The sequence below is a fragment of the Dasypus novemcinctus genome, chromosome 11, assembly GCF_030445035.2.
Source record: "Dasypus novemcinctus isolate mDasNov1 chromosome 11, mDasNov1.1.hap2, whole genome shotgun sequence".
Lineage (NCBI taxonomy): Eukaryota > Metazoa > Chordata > Mammalia > Cingulata > Dasypodidae > Dasypus > Dasypus novemcinctus.
Window position 1 is genome coordinate 61,245,261 of NC_080683.1, and position 22,687 is coordinate 61,267,947.

Sequence of the window (22,687 nt, forward strand, 5' to 3'; positions counted from 1 at the left end):
AGTTTGGTGATTACTCAAAAAGTTAAACTTAGAATTACCATTCATTCTTCAAATATGTATTAAGTACCTTCTATGTTTCAGGCACTTTGCTGGTGCTGGGGAAGTAAGAGTACATAAGACATGTTCTCTGCCCTCATGAAACAAATAGGGGAAACAAAGAACAAAACAATAACACAAAAAATAATTATTGACTCTTATAAGTGTTAATGATGGAAGGAAACAAGAGACTAAGAGAATAACTGGAGGACATAATTTTCAAACTATGGGTTGCCAGTTGGGAATAAATTCAGTGGGTCCCAACCACCACTGTTTGAAAAATGAAATACAACATATTTCTACATATTTCTACAAAATAGAAAACGAATACATACACATTATAGGTAAGTACTGTTATGCAAAATTTTCATTTTGCATAAAAGGCATGATGTAAAATGCATTTCTTTTGGACAGAGGAAATAATCTACGAAAGACCCAGAGAACTGTGGCTACGACCCTATAGAAGGAAGAGAGAGTGGCATAAATTGAGGTTGGAGAGAAAGATGTTAAGGTTCTGGCAGAACTTTTGCAATGTATTTTTAAGCAGATTGGTGACAAAATTTGATTGACATTTTAGAAGCCACTTTTCTTGCTATGTGAAGAATGAATTGGAGAGAGGGCAAGAATGGAAAAAGACCCATCAGAAGGCTGCTGTAAGCAGTTGGTGTAGGAGCTAATGGGCCTGGCACACTCCTTCCCATCCACCCTTCAGGATTCAGCCTCAACATGACTTTTTATACAAGGCCTTCCGTGACACTTGGGAGCTTTCATCTCCGTGTTCTTCACACATGCTTCTAATATAGTGGTTATGACTGCAATGATCTGTTTGCATATCTATTTTCCAAGCTAGACTAGAGCAATTCCAGGGAAGAAACTTTATTCTATTTACTTCCACCCTTGGCACTGATGACAGATTTCATTGATCAAAGTTTGCTGAATACATGTGTCATTCATGCAATGCTTCCCATCATTCCTAAACTAGCAAAGAGACCCTCATTCATCAAGGTATGAAATATTATACATATTCTTATTTATCCTCAAATTTCAGATGATCCTCCAATGACTCCACATTTGGAGAAACAGATTTGCTTAGTTTATGTTGTCATATAAATTCATTAGATTCTGTTTAATCTGGCTTCACAAATTAAACACAGTATGTAGAAAACAGCACCTTTCACATTATAGCTACATTTTAAGACTAACTTCAATCTCAAAATCACATCTCCAATAGAAATAACAGAAAGAAAAAATATCACATATCCATATGCCTATTTCTTTTTGTTGGTTTCACTTAAACCTAAATGCATAGTTTGTTAAAGAAAAATGTACCATGTCTGTTAAATGTAACATAACATCTCCTCTTCCCCGTTTTACTTTTATTATTATAAATACATGTGTCAAAACAATCCTGAACACATTTTCAATATCATTAGTCAGCACCCACACCACTTAGAAAATTAACACAATTTGTGACAATATTCATTACACCTGCTACTTTAAACAATTTAAACTACAGTTCTTTTACTAAGCAAGATGGATAAAGCATGCTATTTATGCTTTTCCCTGAAGTGTGGGTATGGTGTCATTGTGATATTTAATCAAGACATTAACATGAACAAAAGGTTGTTTGATTTAAGACAAGTCGGAGTATCACTAAAATTCATTCCTGTATGTTTGTCCGTCTGTTGGCTATGGAAGCATCGTATTTACTTTGAACATCATTAGACAACTCTTGAAGTACAACTTTAATGTTACATAAGTTTTGCCATTTTGTTAATACTGGTATGCTCACTGCATTAACCATTCCACTGGAATTATTTATTCCATTTATATTATTTTTGGTAATGAATCTAAGTGATAGAGGGGCTTCTGGGTATTTAGGTCCAAATTCCACTTTCCAGGCTAAGTATTCTCCTTTTGTAATTTATCTGAGGAAAATGCGTTCTCCTGCAGCACCACCCATACCCTCTGCAACCTTACATACTCACTGACCTCACTCGCATCACTCGAAAGAGCTGAGTTTGAAGTTGGACAAATCTCTGTTCATAAACCAATTTTTCAATTTATCAACGTGGTCTTATTTAATCTCTCTAGATCTCAATTTCCTCAATTGTATAATAAAGTTAATACTTCTATATTATAGGGTTATCATGGGACATAAATGTGAATGTATGTAAAGTAAATAACAAACATATTCAATAATTTTAGTTCTTGATTCTTCAATTTACCTTCTACACAAGTAAGAATATAGCCTTTGCAAAACTAAACACAGTATGTTTCTGGTCATGGCACCATCTTAGGCTGAGTATGAAATCCATCTACCCCCACACACGGAATGGATGCTGAAGGTCAAAACTATCTACCTCACACATAGCTTACTGTCCACATTAATATGACTTTACTATTTCTTTGTTCTCATTAGTGTAACTATTATTATTATTGGAGACTCCTGCCCAGACAAAAAACTTGATCGCTCATTACAAGGACTTCCTGAAATATCCATCAAGCATCAACAGTTTATTTCAACACTCCTTGCATTCCTTACCTCAAAATCCTCACCTTGCTCTTTCCACCAATTACAAACTGATATATCAAGCCCCCACCCCCCAACTTCCATCATCGCGAAAGACCAGCCTTAAATCAAACTTCCAAATTCTCTATAAAATCCGATCCTTGCTTCCCTGTCCGAGTCTCCTATTAAAGCTCTGTGGAGGTGGCATTCTCCCTTAAGCCGGTAAGCAATAAACTCTGCTTTACTTTATCAGAAGATTGTGATGGTTATAATTGGGGAGCAGGTATTCCACAGGTAGTGTACCTATGAGCATAAAGACAAGGTGGGGGAAATCTCCTCCACAAAGTCCAGAAACACTAAAACATGAACTAAGGGAAATTATATACCAGGCAAATAAATATGTGCATTAAGTACTGATTACTAGTAAGAAAATGGTTTGCCAAGACCACAACTGAAAATTTTCTGGCAAAACTCCACTGCTGTCCGATGAATTTTAAAAATTCTTTCTGATTAATTCCATATTTTTGTTGTTTTTTATTCCCTTCCTCATTAAAGAGCTGTTCAAATATGACTGCATCAAGAAACCCAGGGTCTCTGTAACTTTGGAGTTGCCAAAAAAAGGCTAGGACATGGTACCAAAGTGACTGCAAGAATAATAACCAGTTTTTAAATGAGATCCTTTCAGATGGAAATTCAAATCCACTACTAACATCACTAAACGTAAGGAACACTAACTTCTATAGGTCTGATCATAACTAATAACTTTCCACCCAGGTAAAGGATACGAAGTTGTGGGGTGGGAAGGAGCAAGGAAAATGATACTTTATTTAGTATTTTTCAAGGGTTTTAGTACTGTTCAAAGGTTACTTTTTACCCTGAGAAACAGATCTCGGCCACATGTCCCTTCCTCTACCGGGTGTGCCTTTACAGCTCCAGCAGCTCTACAGAAGGGGGAGGAGGCGGCAGAAATAAACGGTGTCGGCGGAATCCACGCTAGTGCTAAGGGCTGGCCTGCAGCGGTGACAGACCTTCAAGGTCCGGGACTCCGAGTGGGCCCTCATTTTGTCCGCTCCTGGGTTTGTACCTGAGAGGCGATGCGCCAACGGAAGCTGCAGGCCATGTCTCGGTCCAGAGCGCTCCTCCGCGCCACCAGGTCGCGAGCCAGCCCCGCCCCGCCCTACTTTGCACGCCCCGCCTTCGCACGCCGGAAGCCCGCCTCCAAGGGCAATGCCAACCAATCAAGAAGCCGCGTGCTTCTTCACTAACCTCTGCCCCGCTGCCGCTAGGGCGGGCGGGAAATCCCGAGTGTGTCTGTAAAGCGGCGGGCCATTAGGACCATGGCCACCTCGTCGGTGTCTAAGGTAATGTATTGGCGGGCGCCCACTGGGATTCCGTCGCTGCCTCATTCCCCTTTGAAGAGGGATGAAGCGGAGACTACGCTGGCTTCGGGTCATCCGGGAGGGAGCGGCGGAGCGAGGTTAGACTTCGTTGCCCCAGGTCCGTTTGAGGACAACTTTGTTTGGGCGAGCAGGACGCAGAAACTGCCTAGGAGGATTTTTAAGTTCTGCTTTATGGAGGGTGATGTCCCAAAGATGTGCCTTAGTCGTCCTCATAAATATTTACTGTGCGCCAAGCACTCCTTAAGGTACTTGAGATAATACAGCGGTAAACAAAGTAGACTCAGTTTCTGCACTCAAGAAAGACATGCACAGATAAACTGATGATCACAGATTGTGACAGATGTTCGCAAGAATAAGAGTTCCAAGCGAGAGAACAAACGGGAAGGAGAGCCTAATGATATATGTTGGGGTTCAAGGAGATTTTTTAAAGAAAGTGACATTTTAGTTGAGACCTGAAAAATGAGGGGAAGTTAGCCAAAGGATTTTGGAGAGGGAGCTGTTTTAGGAGACAGAATAACTTATGCTTTGGCCCAGAGGATAGAAATAAAATAGCTTATTAAAGGGACTGAAAAATCAGTATGATGAGAGAGTAGAGAAAGAGATGAAGAGTTATGTAAGGTGAGAATGAAAAAAATAACGTGACTGCCTGTGTGCATGCGCAATTGTATAGACCTTATAAAGGCTGCCAAGACAGCAAGGGATTGCAAGACATGATAGTGCAGCTGGTAAGAAAATAAACTCTTGAGCTGTATTGGCCAATGCGGTAACCACTAGACACATGTGGCTATTTAAATTTGAATTGATAAGTAAAATTTAAACTTAAGTTCCTTCGTGGGACTGTAGCCACATGTGATGGTGGCTAATCTATTGGACAAGAGATACAGGACATTTCCCTCGTTGCAGAAAAGTTCTATTGGACAGGGCAGCTAGGGTGAAACTTAGTTTTATAATAAGTACAGTGCAAAGACACTGGAGGACCTTTAAGCTGAAGAGGGATAAGGTTCTTCTTCAACATAACCTCTGACCATGCTATTGGGTTTAATGAACCTTCAGTCTGCCTGTAGCCTTTATGTTTACCCTTCTAAATGAAGCATGAAGAGAGCTTACAGAAGATGACATATATACTGTTTTCAAGCTTGACTATTTGTATGACAAATCGTTTTTCAGAAAGGCCACCAGGGCTTAAAAACCAGTATACTTACATATATTAAGATTTCTAAATATTTGTAAGTACTCAGAGAAACCTTTAAAAAGAGGCTTCCTGGGGAAAAAAAAAAGACTTTAACCATTCTAAGACCTATTCTGCTATATTTTAAAGAGGCTAGTGGGCTTGTCTTGTATGCCATATGTGTGTGACCCTCTTTACATCTATTTAGTTTTTAATGTAACCCTGTGAGTTAACTGGTAAAGAACAGTATGTTCATTAGATGAAGAGGGAATGTAAGACAGCAGAGGAATAAATATTGTCGACTGTAATATGCAAGTTAATGAGAGACTCAGAACTAGAATCTGATACCTAAATTAGGACTTAATAGACTTTTTTGACAAATCAATTTTATTGCTACATATTGATAAACATATGTTCGTCCAAAGTGTACAGTCAGTGGTATTTGGTATAATCACATAGTTGTGCATTCCTCACTTCAGTCATGATTAGAGCATTTTCATTATTTCAATCATAATAATAATGTTTCCCCTTTTGTACATAACTGCTATTTCTGGCTATTCTTGCACAATTATTTATTAAGCAGTTTTATTGAGATGTATTGACATACCATACAATTTATCCAAAGTGTATAATCAATAGCTTTTACTATAATCACAGTGTTGTGCATTCATCATCACAGAAAATTTAGGGGGAGCAGATGTAGCTCAGTGCTTGAGCTCCTGCTTTCCATGTACAAGGTCCTTAGTTCAATCCCCAGTGCCTCCTTAAAAAAAAAAAATTTTAGAACCATTTCATTACTCCAAAAAGAAAAACTTCCACACCCTTCAGCAGTCCTTCCCCAGCGCTACTTAACACTAATCTGATATCATCTTTTTAAATTGATTTATATTTATATTTTATATAAATGAAATCATACAATATGTTACACAATATGTTTAGTTCATAATAGCCCCAATCAGATAGTATTGGTCCTTTTGTGTCTTCCTTGCTTCATTCAACATAATGTCCTCTGAGTTCATCCATGTTGTCATGTTTTATGACTTCATTTCTTCTTACAGCTGCTTAATATTCCATCATGTGAATACACCACAGCTTGTTTATCCATTCATTGGTCGATGGACCTGGGTTGTTTCCATCTTTTGGCAATCGTGAATAATGTGGCTATGAATATTGGTGTGCAGATGTCTGTGTCACTGCTCTCTGTTCTGGTTATATACCCAGTAGTGGTATTGCAGGGTCATGTGGCAAATCTAATCAACTTCTTTAGGAACCGTTAAACAGTGTTCCACAGTAGCTATACCATTCTGCATTCCTACCAACAGTGAATAAATGTGCTTATCTTTCACATCCTCTCCAACACTTGTAGTTCTCTGTCTTTTTAATAGTGGCCATTCTGATAGGTGTGAAGTGATAGTTCATTGTAGTTTTGATTTGCATTTCCCTAATCATTAGTGATGTTGAGGATTTTTTTAATGTGTTTTTTTGCCATTTGTATTTCTTCTTTGGACAAATGTCTATTCAAGTCTTTTGCCTATTTTTAAATTGAGTCATTTGTCTTTTTATCGTTGAGTTGTAACATCTCTTTAAATATGATGGATATTAACCTTTATCAGACATGTCATTTCCAAATATTTTCTCCAATTGGATCAGCTGCCTTTTCACCCTTTTGCCCAAGTCCTGTGACGTGCAAAAGCATTTAATTTTGAGGAGGTCCATTTATCTATTTTTTCTTTTGTTGTGCATGCTTTCAGTGTAAGGTCCAAGAAACCACCACCTACCACAAGGTCTTTAAGATGTTTCCCTACATTTTCTTCTAGTAATTTTATGGCCCTGGATTTTATATTTAGGTCTTTGATCCATTTTGAGTTGATAACTTGTATGGGAAGTGAGATAGGGTCCTCTTTCATTCTTTTGGTTATAGATATCCAGTTCTCCCAGCACCATTTGTTGAGGAGACTGTTTTGTTCTATTAACATGGGCTTGGTAGATTTGTCAAAAACCAGTTGACCATAGAGATGAGGATTCACTCTGGACTCTCAATTCTATTCCACAGATTGGTGTGTTTTGACCACTGTAGCTTTGTAATATGCTTCAAGATCAGGCAGTGAAATTTCTCCCATGTTGCTCTTCTTTTTTAAAATGATTTTGGCTATTTGGGTGACTTTCCCTTCCAAATGAATTTGGTAATTGCCTTTTCTCTTTCTGTAAAGTAAACTATTAGAATTTTGATTGGTATTGCATTGAATCAATAAGCCAGTTTGGTACAATTGACATCTTCACGATATTTAGTCTTCCAGTCCATGAACATGGAATGTTTTTCCATTAGGTCTTCATTGATTTTTTTAAAGCATTGTTTTGTAGTTTTTTGCATATAGGTCCTATTGCTCAAAACTGGGCTCTGGATTCAGTAATCGGTTGCAGATCTGCTTTCTAGGTCCTTGAGGAAGGAGGTTATAAAGGCCAGAAAAATCCTCTCAGTTATTTACTTTTACTTTCCTTATGTGCACTTCTTTGGTCTGCCAGCAGATAACACTCTTTGGCAGTCTTCTCAGTTTAATGGCTGGTCAGAGTGTGTTTGCTGCAACAGTTACTGGATCAGTGTGATAGAGGTTCCTACCTGGAGGCTAAGACCCTTGTAATTCAAACTTTCTCAGAGACAGTTCTCCAGCCTTTCCTGGCAGCTCCTTCCTTTACCCCGGTAGGAAATAATTCTGTTCTCCTTCGTGTCAGTCCAGTTAATAGAAAGGGAGATTGAGAGGGTAGGATCTCTTTAGTACCATGGATCTCTTTAGTCCCAGGGGAGCTCTTCCAGGGAAGAAGGTTCCCTGGGGCTCCCTTTGTCTGTAGCTGGGGACCCTGAGGCCTGAGAATTCCAGTGTCTTTAGTTTGGGAGAGGGTGCCAGAAGTAGTAGCTGCTACTTTTTTAACTCACAGTTTTGCCATCATGATTCTTTTCTTTTGTCCCTCTCTCTTCTGAGCAGTGTCCAGCCTTCCCATAATCTCCTAAACCCTAGAAGATTTTTTTTTTTCCAGGCTGTTTCCACCTGTTGTCTACTTATTTTTCTGGGAGAAAAGAGAGTCCCATGTCTCTCAAGTCTGTCATCTTCCTGGAAGTCCTTAATAGATTTTATAAGCATAGGTATGCTGTTTATATTTCATATTGCACTTTCCTCTGTCTTCAGCTCTATTTAAAGGCCTTTTTATCTATTTGGGAATTGTGTTGCTTGCTGATTTCTCTTCACGAGTTTCACAATGTTGATTGACATTGTTCAGTAGTGCAACAAAATGAAAGGAAGTTAGTTTAATTAAAAAGGAAATGCATTTATCTTCTCATTCCATCTTTGAGAAGAAAAGGTGTGGTGGGAGAGAATGTGTAATTATCGACTGTGGACTTTTGAGATTATATTATATGAGGTAATTTAACTGTTTTTTTCCCCCCAATCATATGTAAAGTATTGACTTTTCTTACCTCTGTGAACAAAAAGCTACTTAATAAATTCCCTCTGTCATGCTACAACTTGTGTTTCTTGATTCACGCTATCTCATTTGTTGTTGGTAAATAGGGGAAATGATATCGGGTAACATGGCAGTTGTGTTGGTTCATATGTGATTTTTCTCAGCCTGTTAACTATTGTCACAATTAAAGAGAATGCTTAACAATATAATGAAGACCTTGAAAAAAAATGAGAATCTATGCAAGTGCCTTCTAGTGCATATAGCACCCACTTTAGTGATTTCAAGACCGGCTACGCTTTCCACAAAATTAAGCTGGTCTGACAAAGCTGAAAATGCAGATGAAGCTGCAAAGACATTTCTTCCTATGTTAAAACAGTGGGTTAATGAAGAATTTTTTATTTTGATTAAAATGTTCAATGATAAGCAATTTTTTATTTTGATCCAGTTTTTTATTTTGATTTAAATGTTCAACAATAAGCATTACCTTCCAAGACTGTGTCTCAAGGAGGAAACACAAGCCCTAGAGTTTAAAGATACAAAGAAGTAAAGCTAGTGGTAGCTGAAAAATGTGCTTATTGAAATTTCTCCACTTACGCAGCTTTAAATATTCTAAACCTACTTAAACTGGTTTTCTGTTGATCTAATTTTAGCAGTTTACTCTTTGCACTTAGTTCCCTGAAGGATATTAACCTGACCTTCTCAGTTTTGCTTATAGGAATAAGATAATGTCTCAAAGCAAAACCAGATCAAATGGTGTCTGTAACTTTTCCTGGAGACAAAAGTTTAATATCCTTGAGTGGTTGTCTGAGAAAGGAGCCATGAAGGCTTTGCACCTGCATAACTTTATCTAAACTGTGGTTTCTTAGCTGCTGACATCAAGGACACGTTGGATGTGCTTGAGACAATACAGGACTAAGAAATTGCATGTACCCTCCTCACAAGACCTCTGACATCACCTGCTTTATTTTACTTGTTTTTCTTCTCCCCTACCCCTCTCCTTTGCCTGTAAAAACCCTAACTCCCATTCTCACTTTGAACTGATTTTGGGAAGATTCGCCCAGTTTGTTGCTTGTGCACTCACACTGAATCACCTTCTTACTAAAGATTGTCCTTTGTAGCGCAGGATCAGGCTGGCCTGTCTGTTGGAAATAGCCACCCTTACAGTAACAATAAGTGCAAATGCCAGTGGAGATTATGCTAGTATTTTTATTAGGCTTGGTAATTTTTATTTGTTCTGGTTATAAAATTCCCTAATCAAAGGAATCATTAAGGTCAGCTGCTCCTTTTTTTTTTTAACCTATCTAAACATTTTTACTTTTCTTCTTTTATCATATTTTCTGGCATTTGGCTCCTCTTCTAGACTTTTTCCTTCATCTCAAATACCATCATTTGACCAGCACAAGGTCCTTAACCATTTTACTCTCACTGCTTTATGTTAGGACCCATTCTAGGTACTCTTCACATTACGGTCATTCACAGCTACTTTTCCTGTTCTGAATGACAAATGGAAAGGAGGCAATAACAACTTTTGGTTTCTGATGCCTAAATGTCCTGTAGCAACAACTATAAAGCACTGCTGCTATATATATTAATAGCTCACTCTCCACATCCTCCCAACATGCACTCCTTTTGCTGCTGTGCACACTGATGTTAGGAGACAGTACATCGGCATTTCCATTTATAGATAAAATTTTATACCATCATGAATTCAGAGTATGCTTTCAAAAATATTTTTGAGTACCTACTAGATACTAGCCTGCCAGTCTAAATACTGGGGGGAAAGAGTGAACAAAACTGGCAAAAATAAGCAAGAGAAATAATAAAAATAAACAATATTCTATGGTGGTAAATGCCATAAAAGAAAGTAAAACAGGAAAGGAAAAGACTGTTGAGGTGGGGATTACTTTTTTTTTAATTGTTTTTCAACAAATCAGTTTTACTGATATGTATTAATAAAGCAAGAAACATCTAAAGTGTACAATTGGTGTTCTTTGGTGTAATCCCATAGTTGGGCATTCATCACTTCAATCATTTTTAAAGCATTTTCATCATTCCAATAATAATAATAAAAAACAAAAAACAAAACTTATCACCTCTTAATCTTTCTATGCTGGACATAGTTCTCTCTAGTATATTGGTATTTATTTTTTATAAAAACACAGTCATATATGCAATATCACCCATATTCTTGTTTTACTTGAGGTTTCAGCATGTTATACAGTTCCATGTTATATTTTTTAGTTTTCCTTCTACTAATATACATGACCTTAGACTTATTCTATCACTGTCATACTCGTGTAATAGCTCTACTAGTTTTACAAACACTATGATATACTTTCATTATTTTTATTCATTTCCAAAGATTTACCAATGACCTTTTTTTACCAGTTTTGCACAGATTAGCCTTCAGCTTTCCATTCTTTACCCTCATTCTATTTTCAGTGACCCATATTCAAGTTATTAACTCCATGGATTTACATAATGTATTTAGCTCATAATAGCGCAGTCATACAGCATTGGCCTTTTTGTGTCTGGCTTGCTTTACTCAAAATAATATCCTCCAGGTTCATCCATGTTGTCATATATGTCACGACTTCATTTATTCTTACCACTGCATAATATTCCATTGTTGCATGTTCCTTTTATCAGTTCATCAGTTGACTGATTATTTCCAACTTTGGCAATTGTGAATAACGCTACTATGAACATTGGTGTGCAGGTGTCTGTTCATGTCACCAATCACAGTTCTTCTGGGTATATATCTAGTAACAGTATTGGCAGGTCACACAGCAAGTCTATGTTCAGCTTCCTTAGGAATTGCCCAATAGTCCTCCACGGTGGTTATACCATTCCACATTCTCAGCAACAGTGAATAAGCATACCCAACAATAGTGAATAAGGATCTCTCTGCATCTTCTCCAACATTTACAGTTTTTTTGACTTTTTAATAGAGCCCAATCTAGAAGGTGTGAAATGATATCTCACTGTAGTTTTGATTAGCATTTCCTGAATTGATAAGATGTTGAACATTGTTTCATGTATTCCTTTGCTATTTGTATTTCTTCTTTGTATAATTGTCTTTTTAAGTCTTTTGCCCACTTTTTAAATCATGTTGTTTAGCTTCTCATTGTTTAGTTGTATGATCTCAACATATCCAAAATATATCATGAATATTAAACTTATCAGATATATGATTGCCAAATATTTTCTCCCATTGAGTCAGCTGCCTTTTCAGCCATTTGACAAAGTCCTTTGAGTGTTTAATTTTGAGGAGGTCCCATTTATTTGTTTTTCCTTTTGTTCCTTGTGCTTTGGGTGTGAGGTTTAAAAATCTATTGTCTACCACAAGATCTTTTTTTTTTTTTTAAGATTTATTTATTTATTTTTCAACCTCCTTGTTGTTTTTCACTTGCTATGTCTGTTTTTCTCCTTGTTTCTTTAGGAGACATGGGGAACCAAACTTGGGACCTCTGATGTGGGACAGAGGTGCCTAATTACTTGAGCCACCTCCACTCCCTGCTTTCCTGTGTCTCTCATCATGTTTTTCCTCCCTGTGTCTCTTGTGTCTGCTTGTTGTATCAGCTCACTGCACCTGCCTGTCACATCAGCTCGCTGCCTTTAGAAGGCACCAGGAACCTCTGCTCCCTGCTTTGTTATGTCTCTCAAAGCTGTGTCTCTCATTATGTTTTATCTTCTTGTGTCTCTTGTTGTGTCAGCTTGCCATGCCTGCCTGTTTCACCAGCTCACTGTCTTCTTTGGGAGGCACCGGGATCTGAACCAGTGACCTCCCATGTGGTAGATGGGAGCCCAGTCACCTGAGCCATATCCACTCTACCATAAGATCTTAAAGATGTTTTCCTACATTTCCTTCCAAGAGTTATATGATTGTCCTTGATCCTTTTTGAGTTAAGTTTATGTAACGTATGAGATAGTGGTCTTTTCTTTCTTTCTTTTGGATATGGCTATCCAGTTCTCCCAGCACCATATGTTGAATAGACAGTTCTGGCCCAGTTAAGAGAGCTTGACCACCTTGTCAAAAATCACTTGACTTTAGATGTGAGGGTCTGTTTCTGAGTTCTCAGTTTGGTTCCATTTGTCAATCTATTTGTCTTTACACCTGTACTATGCTGTTTTTACCACTGTAGCAAAGTAATAGGCTTTAAAGTCAGGAAAAGAGAGTCCTCCAACTTCAGTCTTCTTGTTAAAGACATTTTTGGCTATTCAAGGCCCCTTGCTCTTCCAAATAAATTGGCTTTTCCATTTCTGCAAAAAAGGCTATTGGGGTTTTTATTGGGATTGCATTGAATCTGTTGTGGTGCCGTCCAGCGGCTCTGCTCCCGAAGAGGTAAGGACGAACAGAGCAAGACAACACACAGTAACCGCTCTGGAAACGCAGGCTGGTGGCGCAGGTCTGCTTTATTGAGGAAGTGTAGTAGCTTTTATAGACTGTGAGGCAACGTGCAAGCAGCTTACTGGCTATGCTAATTTAGCAAGGCTGATTGGTTCATGTGCTCTAGTTGCTGGGGGGAAGGCAGATTTCCCAGGGATGTGCCCGGGCATGTCCGCCGCATGCCTCGGTGCCATCTTTTGGGTGGAACCCCAAAGGCCTTATAATTAGGTTTTCCTACATCTAACAAGGCGTTGGCGGCTTGCCCACAGAATCTATAAATCAGTTTGGGTAGAACTGACATCTTAACAATATTTAGTCTCCCAATCCATGAACATGGAATGTCCTTCCATTTATTTAAGTATTTTACAGTTTCTCTTAGCAATGTTTTGTAGTTTTCTGAATACAGGTCCTTTATGTCCTTGGTTAAAGCTTATTCCTAAATATTTGATTCTTTTAGTTGCTGTAATAAATGGAATTTTTTTCTGATTTCTTCCTCAGATTGCACATCAGTAGTATATAGAAATGATATTATTATGAATTACTCTTATATCCCGCCACCTTGCTGAGCTCATCTGTTAGTTCTAGTAACTTTGTTGTGGATGTTTCAGGAGATTCTAGATATAGGATCATATTATCAGTGAATAGTAAAAGTTTTACTTTCTTTTCTGTTTGGGTGCCTTTTATTTCTATATCTAGCCTAATTTCTCTAGCTAGAACTTCTAGAACAGTATTAAATAACAGTGGTGACTGTGGACATCCTTGCCTTATTATTGATGTCAGCAGGAAAGCTTTCAGTCTTTCACCATTGACTACAATGCTAGCTGTAGGTTTTTCATATATGCACTGTATCATATTGAGAAAGATTCCTTTTATTCCTATCTTTTGGAGTGCTTTTTATCAAAATAAGATGTCTTTTGTCAAATGCTTTTTCTACATCATTTGAGAGGATCGTGTGATTTTTCTTCTTCAATTTATTAATGTGTTTATTATACTAATTGATTTTCTTTTGTTGAACCACACTTGCATACCTGGGATAAAAGCCACTTATTCATGGTGTATAATTCTTTTAATATGCTTTTGGATTTGTTTTGAAAGTGTTCTGTTGAGGATTTTTACATCTATATTCATTAAAGATATTGGTCTGTAGTTTTTTTTTTTTTCCAGTATCTTTATCTAGTTTGGGTATTAGGGTGATGTTGGCTTCATGGAATAAGATTGGTAGCATTCTTTTCTGTTCAATTTTTTGGAAGAGCTTGAGCAATTTTTTTTTTTTTTTAAGATTTTCTTATTCCCCCTCCATCCTTGCCCCCGTTGTCTGCTCTCTGTATCCATTCACTGTGTGTTCTGTGTCTTCCTGTATTCTCATTAGGCATCTCGGAGAACCTATCCTGGGGCCTTCCTTCCGTAGTGGGAGAGAGGCTGTTCTATTCTTCTCTTGCACCACCTCAGCTCCCTGTTCCGCTATGTCTTCTTATTTTCTCTCCTCTGTGTCTCTAGTTGCGTCATCTTGCTGCACCAGCTTTCTGCATTGGCCGGCACTCCTCGACAGGGTGGCTTTCCTGCATGAGGCAGTATTCCCACACAGGGTAGCACTCCTGAATGAGGCTGCATTCCGGCATGGGCCAGCTCACTGCGTGGGCTAGCTTACCCTCACCAGGAGACCCTAGGCATTGAACCCTAGACCTCCTATATGGTAGACAGGAGCCATATCCGTTTCTCTCTTTGGTAGGTTTCTGATGGCTGTTTCAATCTCTTTACTTTTAATTAGTTTGTCGAGGACTTCTGTTTTCTAGGGTTAGTGTAGTTGGTTTGTGTGTTTCTAGGAATTTGTCCATCTTGTCTACATCATCTAGTTTTTTAGCATACAGTTGACCATAGTATCCTCTTATGATCTCTCTTATTTCTGTGGGGTCAGTGATAATGTCCCCCCTTTTGTTTCTGATTTGATTTTATTTTTTTTAGGTACTGGAGTTGGGGATTGAACCCCAGGCTAAATATGTGGGAAGCCAGCACTCAAACACAGAACCACATCAGCCCCCCTGAGTTGGTTTTTGCATTTGTTTGCTTGTTGTTGTTGTTTTGTTTATTTGTGTTTTGGAGGCATTGGGAACCAAACCTGTGACCTCCTGTGTGGGAAACAGACATTCAACCACTTGAGCCACTTCTGCTCCCCTTTGATTTTATTTATTTGCACCTTCTCTCTTTTTTCTTTGTCAGTCTACCTAAGGGTTTGTTGATTTTGTTGATCTTCTTGAAGAACCAACTTTTGGTTTTATTGATTCTGTCTATTGTTTTTTGTTGTTGTTCTTGATTTCATTTATTTTTGCTCTAATCTTTACTATTTCTTTCCTTTGACTTGGTTTGAGATTAGTTTGCTATTCTAGTTCCTACGGATATGCAGCCAGATCAGCAGTTTTAGCTCTTTCTTTTTTTTTTAATGTAATCATTGAGGACTATAAATTTCCCTCTCAGCACTGCCTTTATGGTATCCCATAAGTTTTGGTATGTTGTGTTCTCATTTTCATTCATCTCAAGATATTTACTTGTTTTTCTTGCAATTTTTTCTTTGACCCACTGATTATTTCAGAGTATGTTGTGGGAAACGGACTTGGCCCAGTGGTTAGGGCATCCGTCTACCACATGGGAGGTCCACGGTTCAAACCCCGGGCCTCCTTGACCCGTGTGGAGCTGGCCCATGCGCAGTGCTGATGCACGCAAGGAGTGCCACGCCACGCAGGGGTGTCCCCCGTGTAGGGGAGCCCCATGCGCAAGGAGTGCGCCCCGTAATGAGAGCCGCCCAGCGCGAAAGAAAGTGCAGCCTGCCCAGGAATGGCGCCGCCCACACTTCCCGTGCCGCTGAAGTGCCACTGATGACAAAGAAGTGGACAAAGAAACAAGACAGCAGCAAAGAGACACAGAGAACAGACAACCGGGGGGAGGGGAGGAATTAAAATAAATAAATAAATAAATCTTTAAAAAAAAAAAAAAAAAAGAGTATGTTGTATAATTGCCATATATTTATGAATTTTCCCTTTTTGCGTACATTATTGATTTCCAGCTTCATTCCATTATGATCAAAGAAAATGTTTTGTATAATTTCAGTCTTTTAAATTTAATGAGTCTTGTTTTGCGACCCAACATGTGGTCTATCCTAGAGAAGGAGCCATGAGCACTTGAAAAGAATATATATCCAGTTGTTTTGGGGTGCATTGCTATCTAGATGTCTCTTAGGTCTAGTTCATTTATCATATTGTTCAAGATGTCTGTTTCTGCATCCTCTGTCCAGATGTTCTGTCCAATGCTGAGAATGGTGTATTGAAGTCCAACTATTATTGTAGAGATGTCTTATTTCTCCCTTCAGTTTTGCCAGTGTATGCCTCATGTATGTTGGGGCACCCAGGTGAGGTGCATAAATATTATAGTTATTTCCTCTTGGTGAATTGCCCCCTTTTATGAATATATACCTTTTTCATCCCTTATGACAGTTTTGCATTTAAAATCTATTTTTTTCTGATATTATTGTCACTACTCCAGCTCTTTTTTCATTACTATTTGCATGGAATATCTTTTCAAATCTTTCACTTTTTACCAGGTTGTGTCCTTATGTCTGAGGTGAGTCTCTTGTAGACAGCATATAGATGGCCCATATTTTTTTAATCCATCTATCAGTCTTTGTCTTGAATGGAGAGTTCAAGCCATTAACATTCACTGTTATTACTGTAAAGGCATTACTTCATCCATTTTGTACTTTGGGTTTCTATTGTCATATCTTACTGTTGCCTGTCCTTTTACTCTGTAATTTACCTTTCCTAATAATCTTTATTTCTATGCTCTTTTCCCAGTCTCTTGCCCTCTTTTTGTTTTCCTTTCAGGGTGCAGCACTCCCTTTAGTATCCCTTGTAATTCTGGTCTTTTGATAACATAGTCTGTCAGTTTTTGTTTGTCCGTGAAGACTTTAAACTCACCCGAATTTTTGAAAGACAGTTTTGCCAGGTACAGAACTCTTGGCTGGCAGTTTTTCTCTTTCAGTATCTTAAATACATAACACTTTCTTTTTGCTGCCATCGTTTCTAATGAGAGCTTGGCAAGGTTCCCTTGTATGTGATGATTTGCTTTTCTCTTGCTGCTTTCAGAATCCTCTTATCTCTGATATTTGTTATTCTGAATAGTAAGTGTCTTAGAATATGTTTATTCATATTTATTGTTTGAAGTGTGTTGTCCGTCTTGGGTATTGCTATTTATGTCTTTCATAATGGCTGGGAAGTTTTCAGTCATTATTTTCTCGTATATTCTTTCTGCTCCTTTTCCATTCTCCTGGGGCACAAATAATGCATATGTCTGTGTGTTTCACATTGTCATTCAGTTCCCTGAGACTCTGTTCCATTTTTCCATTTTCCTCTTTCCATTCTCCTGTCTTTTCCAGTTCAGTTGCTCTTTCTTTAAAATCACTAATTATGTCTTCGAGCAGTTTAAATCTGCTCTTATGTGCCTCTAATGTATTTTTAATCTCATCCATTGTGTCTTTCATTCCCATAAGCTCTGTTACTTTTCTTTGCAGTCTTTTTTTTAAAAGTTAGGCCAGTAAAAAGAATTTATTTTAGAAATGAGGGAAAGAACAGTGCTTGCTGAGAAATGGGAGAGAAAGACAGAAATACACACCAAGATTTGGCAGAGAGTAAGCGCTGCCTCATGTGATTACCTTTTAAGTTGTTAATTATTCCTCCCCCTTTCTAATGATTAAGGGCTGGGCCCCACCTGTTATTGCTTACCTTACCAATGGTGAGACCAATGGTGAGGACTGTTTGCAATATCTGGGCCAAAGAGAGGTACCGGAAAGAAAAACTGGGTCTTCAAGGTCACATTCAGGGTCCCAGTGAGGTCTTGCAGTCATGTTGTCTGCTGACCATGTGTTCTGCTGGCCATGTTGTGGCCCCTCTTCTCCCTGTTTCCCCAAATAACCTGCTTCAACTCCCCTCCGCCCCCCCCCCCCCCCCAGAGAGTTCATGCCCTTATTCTTAAGGGGGTGCTGAGGGGCGATGATCATTCTTCTGTAGTTACTTCCTGCTGATTGGGGCAGTAGTCTGCTTGACAGGGCATAAATCTCTCTGGATATTCTATTGAGGTTGAGTGAAGACAGGTCTGACACTGGTTGGAACTGGCTAAAATCCCACACGACTAATATCTTGTTTTGGAAAGTGTTGATTTACTTAGCTTTATCTCTTGAAGAGATGTTTCAGGCCTTCCAGTGGCTGGCACTCATATGTCCTGTCAGGTGCTTCAGGTGACCTGGCATTTCCTTGGGCCACTGTCTTTGCTCGAGATAAGTGCACTCAGCTGGAAATCCTTTAACAACAGTTTCCAGTGGAGGTCAGAGAGCAAAGCAGCCTCTTCCTGCCAGATTGACTCAAGAGAAACCCCTCGACTCTTCCTTCCTTTTTTCCCTTGTAACAGGTGACAGGAAGGAAGATGTCTGTTCCTCTCTCAGTGGGCTGCAGTGAGCCAGGGGCTTTACACTAGCATAATAACTTGGGGATAAGGGAGGGTAGTCCTTTTCAGCTGCCGCAGGATTTAGTAATTCACGTTTGTTGTTTCAGAGTCTTTGTCTCTCTGTCCCTCACCTCCTGGGAGTTGTATAGCATTGTCCTGGTTATTGACCCCCAAAACAGGTCCCTTGGACAGCATTTGGCCCTTTCTCCATTGCTTTTGTGAGATAGTTGAGCCCTGCCTGCCTACTCTGATGCCATCTTCCTGGAACACTAAAAAAAAGTTTTTAATTAAGTTGTACATTTACAGAAAAATTGTTTTAAAAATACGGCATTCCTATATAATCCTCCTTTTATTAACATTTTGTATTAGTGTGTAACCTTTGTTGGAGTCAGTGAAAGAATGTTATAATTCTATTAACTATACTCCATAGTTTATATTAGAGTGTATTTTTCCTTGTATATCATTAGTGTGATAAATTTGTTACAAAATTTATTGAAAAATATTTTTATAATTGTACTATTAACTAGTCCATGGTTTACAATAGGGTTTATTGTGTCCTATGTTTTATCTTTTTTTTTTTTTAATTTTATATTTTTATTTATTCCCCACCCTCCACCCCCATCCCCCTTGTTGTTTGTGCTTACTGTCTGTTCCCTGTGTCCATTTGTTGTGTGCTTGTCTTCTTTTTAGGAGGCACCAGGAACTAAACCTGGCCTTCTGTATGGGAGGGAAGCACCCAATGGCTTGAGCCACCTCCACTCTGTTTTATCTTTTAACTTTTATTCTCATAACATACATATAACCTAAAATTTCCAGTTAACCACATTCACATATATATTTCAGTGCCGTTAATTACTCATAATATTGTGCTACCATTACTACTATCCATTTCTACAACTTTACTATCAACCTAAATAGAAATTCTGTACAAATTTAGCATTAACACCTGTTTTAGTTTGCTAAATGCTGCCAAGGCCATATAGTACAAATGGATCAGCTTTTACATTGGGCATTTATTAAGTTAAAAGTTTATAGTTCTGAGTCCTTTAAAGTGTTCAAATCAAGGCATCATCAGGAGATACCTTATCCCTGAGCTGTAGGCCGTCAGGCATATGGTAGCACCTACCAGTCTCTTTCTTCTCCTTCAGGCTCCAGTGCTTTCAGATTCTGGCTGCTGCTTCTGTGCCTTTTCTCTCCCACCTTCTTTCAGCTTTTTCATTGTATGGCTTTCTTTCTCAGCTTCTGTGGGTTCCTAGGTCTGTTCTCTGTGTACTCTCTTCCATACCATTCATAAAGGACTCCAGTAAGAGGATTAAGACCCACCATGGGTTACACTTTACTGAAGTAACCTAATCAAAGGCCCTTAACTGAAGTAATTTAATCAAAAGTCTCCACCTATAATAGATTCACACCCCCAGAAATAGATTAGCTCTAAGGACATGATCCTCTGGGGTCTACCTAGCTTCATACTGTTATAACTCCTCCCAGTGCAGTCCCTGGTAACCTATTTTCTACATTAAAACTCTATGAGTTTGCTTACTCTAATTATGTCATATCTTTTAGATCATACAATATCTGTCCTTTTATGTCTGGCTTATTTCACTCAATATAATGTCTTCAAGGTTCATCTGTGTTGTTGCATGAATTAGAACATTCCTTTTTAATGCTGAATAATATTTCATTATATATATACACACCAAATTTGTTTATTTCATTGATTTATGAACACTTGGATTACTTCCATCTTTAGCAGTTGTGAATAATGCCACTATGAACATTGGTGTGCAATAATCGGTTCACGTCCCTGCTTTCATTTCTTTCAAGTGTATGCATAGTAGAGGAATTCCTAAGTCATATGGTAATTCTGTACTCACCTTCCTCAGGAATTGCCAAACTATCTTCCACAGTGGCTGTACCATTTTATATTCCCACCAGCAATGAGTGTTCCGGTTTCTCCACATCCTTTCCCACACTTGTTGTTTTTCTGTTTTTTAATAGCACCCATTCTAGTGGGTGTGAAATGGTATCTCATTGTGGTTTTGATTTGTATTTCCCTAATAGTTAGTGATGTCAAACATCTTTTCATATACTTTTTAGCCATTTGTATATTCTTTTTGGAGAAAAGTCTATTCAAGTATTTTGCCCATTTTTTAATCAGTCTGTCTTTTTTATTGTTGAATTATAGGATTTCTTAAAATATTCTAGATAGTAAACCCTTATCAGATATGTGATTTCTTCTCCCATTAAGTAGGTTGTCTTTTCATAGGGCTTGTGATAGAGCCATTTGATAAACAAAAGTTTTAAATTTTGATGAGGTCCTATTTATTTTTTCTTTTGTTGCTTGTGCTTTGTGGGGAAAGTCCAAGAAACCATTCCCTAACACATGATCCTGAAAATGCTTCCCTGACATTTTCTTCTAAGAGTTTTATAGTCCAGGTTCTTATATTTAGACCTTTGATCCATTTTGAGTTAATTTTTATATATGGTATGAGGTAGGGGTCCTCCTTCATTCTTTTGCATATGGAGATCCAGTTCTCCCCCCCAAAATTTATTTAAGACTATTCAATTAAGTGGATTTGGCAGCCTTGGCAAAACTCAGTCAGCCATAGATGTGACGGTCTATTTCTGAACTGTAAATTTGATTCCATTGACCTATATATCTTTCTTTGTGCCAGTACCATGCTGTTTTGACCAATGTAGCATTGTATGAAGCTTTTTACTGTTAGGAAGTATGAGTCCTCTGACTTCATTCTTTGTTTTTGGGTATTCAGAGCCCCTTACTCTTCCAAATAAATTTGATAATTGGTTTTTCCGAAGTAGGCTGTTGGAATTTTTATATGGATAGTGTTGAATCTGTAAATCACTTCAGGCAGAATTGTTATCTTAACAACACTTAGTTTTCTGATCCATGTGTATGGACTGTCCTTCCATTTATTTAGATCTTTGATTTCTTTTAGCAAAGTTTTAGTTTTTGTGTATAAGTCCTTTGCATCCTTGGTTAAATTTATTCCTAGATATTTTATTCTTCTAGTTGCTCTTGTAAATGAAATTTTTTCCTTTTTTTCCTTCTCAGATTGCTCATTACGAATGTGTAGAAACACTACTAATTTTTGAATGTTGATCTTGTACCCCACAACTTTTCTGAATTTGTTTACTAGCTCTAGTAGCTTTGTTGTAGAGTTTTCTGAACTTTCTATATATAGGATTATGTCACCTGCAAATAGTTAAGGTTTTATTTCTTCTTTTGCAGTTCGGATGCCTTTTATTTCTTTTCCTTGCCTAACTGCTCTGACTTTACTCCAGTACAATATTGAATAACAGTGGCTAGAAGTGGATGTGGCTCAACTGATAGAGCATCCATCTACCATGTGGGAGGTCCAGGGTTCAAACCCAGGGCCTCCTGGCCCATGTGGTGAGCTGGCCCATGTGTAGTGCTGCCGCACATAAGGAGTGCCGTGCCACACAGGGGTGTCCCCTGTGTAGGGAAGCCCCATGCACAAGGAGTGCGTCCCTGAAGGAGAGCCACCCTGTGTGAAAAGTGCGGCCCACCCAAGAGTGGTGCCGCACACACAGAGAGCTGACGCAGCAAAAGACGCAACCAGAGAAAGAGACACAGATTCCCAATGCTACTGAGAATACAAGCAGACACAGAAGAACAGACAGTGGATGGACACAAAAGAGCAAACAACGGGGTAATGGTGGGGGGGCGTAAATAAAAATAAATCTTAAAAAAAAAGCAGTGGTGACAGTGCACATCCTTGCTTTGTTTGAGATCTTAGAGGGAACGCTTTCGGCCTTTCACCACTGAATATGATATTCACTGTGGGCGTTTCTTATATGCCCTTTATCATTTTGAAGAAATTTCTTCTGTTCCTATTTTTTAAGTGTCTTTATCAAGAAAAGATGCTGGATTTTGTCAAATGCCTTTTCTATGTCAATTGATACAATAAACACTCCCCTCCCCTCCCCTGTCCGTGAGGCTTTTCTGCCTCGGGTTTCCTCTCTCTCTTGTTATCCTGCCCCAGGGACGCAGGTGGGGTCAATACAGAAGGGTGGGTCAACCCAGAAAAGTCTATCCCACCAACAGAGACTGAAGTGAGTGTGCGCACCTCTTGCTGAAGGTTCTGCCCTGGTTCTCTTCCATTTCCCCCCACTTGGGGCCCTTTTGTATGTGGCACTCAGCTGTTTGCGCTCCACCCTGGGTCTCTGTGGACTCGGGTTTCTCTACCTGGATATGT

General features: G+C 38.6%; 2 protein-coding genes across 6 annotated transcripts in view; one reads left to right on the forward strand and one right to left on the reverse strand.

The window, feature by feature from the left end:
• RARS2 (arginyl-tRNA synthetase 2, mitochondrial) overlaps nt 1-3,768 on the reverse strand; it is an 87,950-nt gene extending 84,182 nt beyond the window's left edge. For 2 of the 4 annotated variants that reach the window (XR_011650094.1, XM_004454497.4), the window contains exon 1: nt 3,633-3,768. Coding sequence is in view for 2 of the 4 variants with exons in the window: in XM_004454497.4 (XP_004454554.2) it covers nt 3,633-3,668 (36 nt within the window). In the remaining 2 variants the exon portion in view is untranslated. Of the gene's footprint in view, nt 1-3,576 lie in introns of all 4 variants that reach the window. The other 2 variants (XM_058307133.2, XM_058307132.2) reach the window with 2 other exon arrangements.
• Nucleotides 3,769-3,822: 54 nt separating this feature from the next.
• Nucleotides 3,823-22,687, forward strand: part of ORC3 (origin recognition complex subunit 3) — an 81,470-nt gene continuing 62,605 nt past the window's right edge. For both annotated transcript variants that reach the window (XM_058307135.1, XM_058307136.1), the window contains exon 1: nt 3,823-3,909. In XM_058307135.1, the coding sequence (XP_058163118.1) occupies nt 3,886-3,909 (24 nt within the window). In that variant the 5' untranslated portion in view covers nt 3,823-3,885. The remainder of the gene's footprint in view (nt 3,910-22,687) is intronic.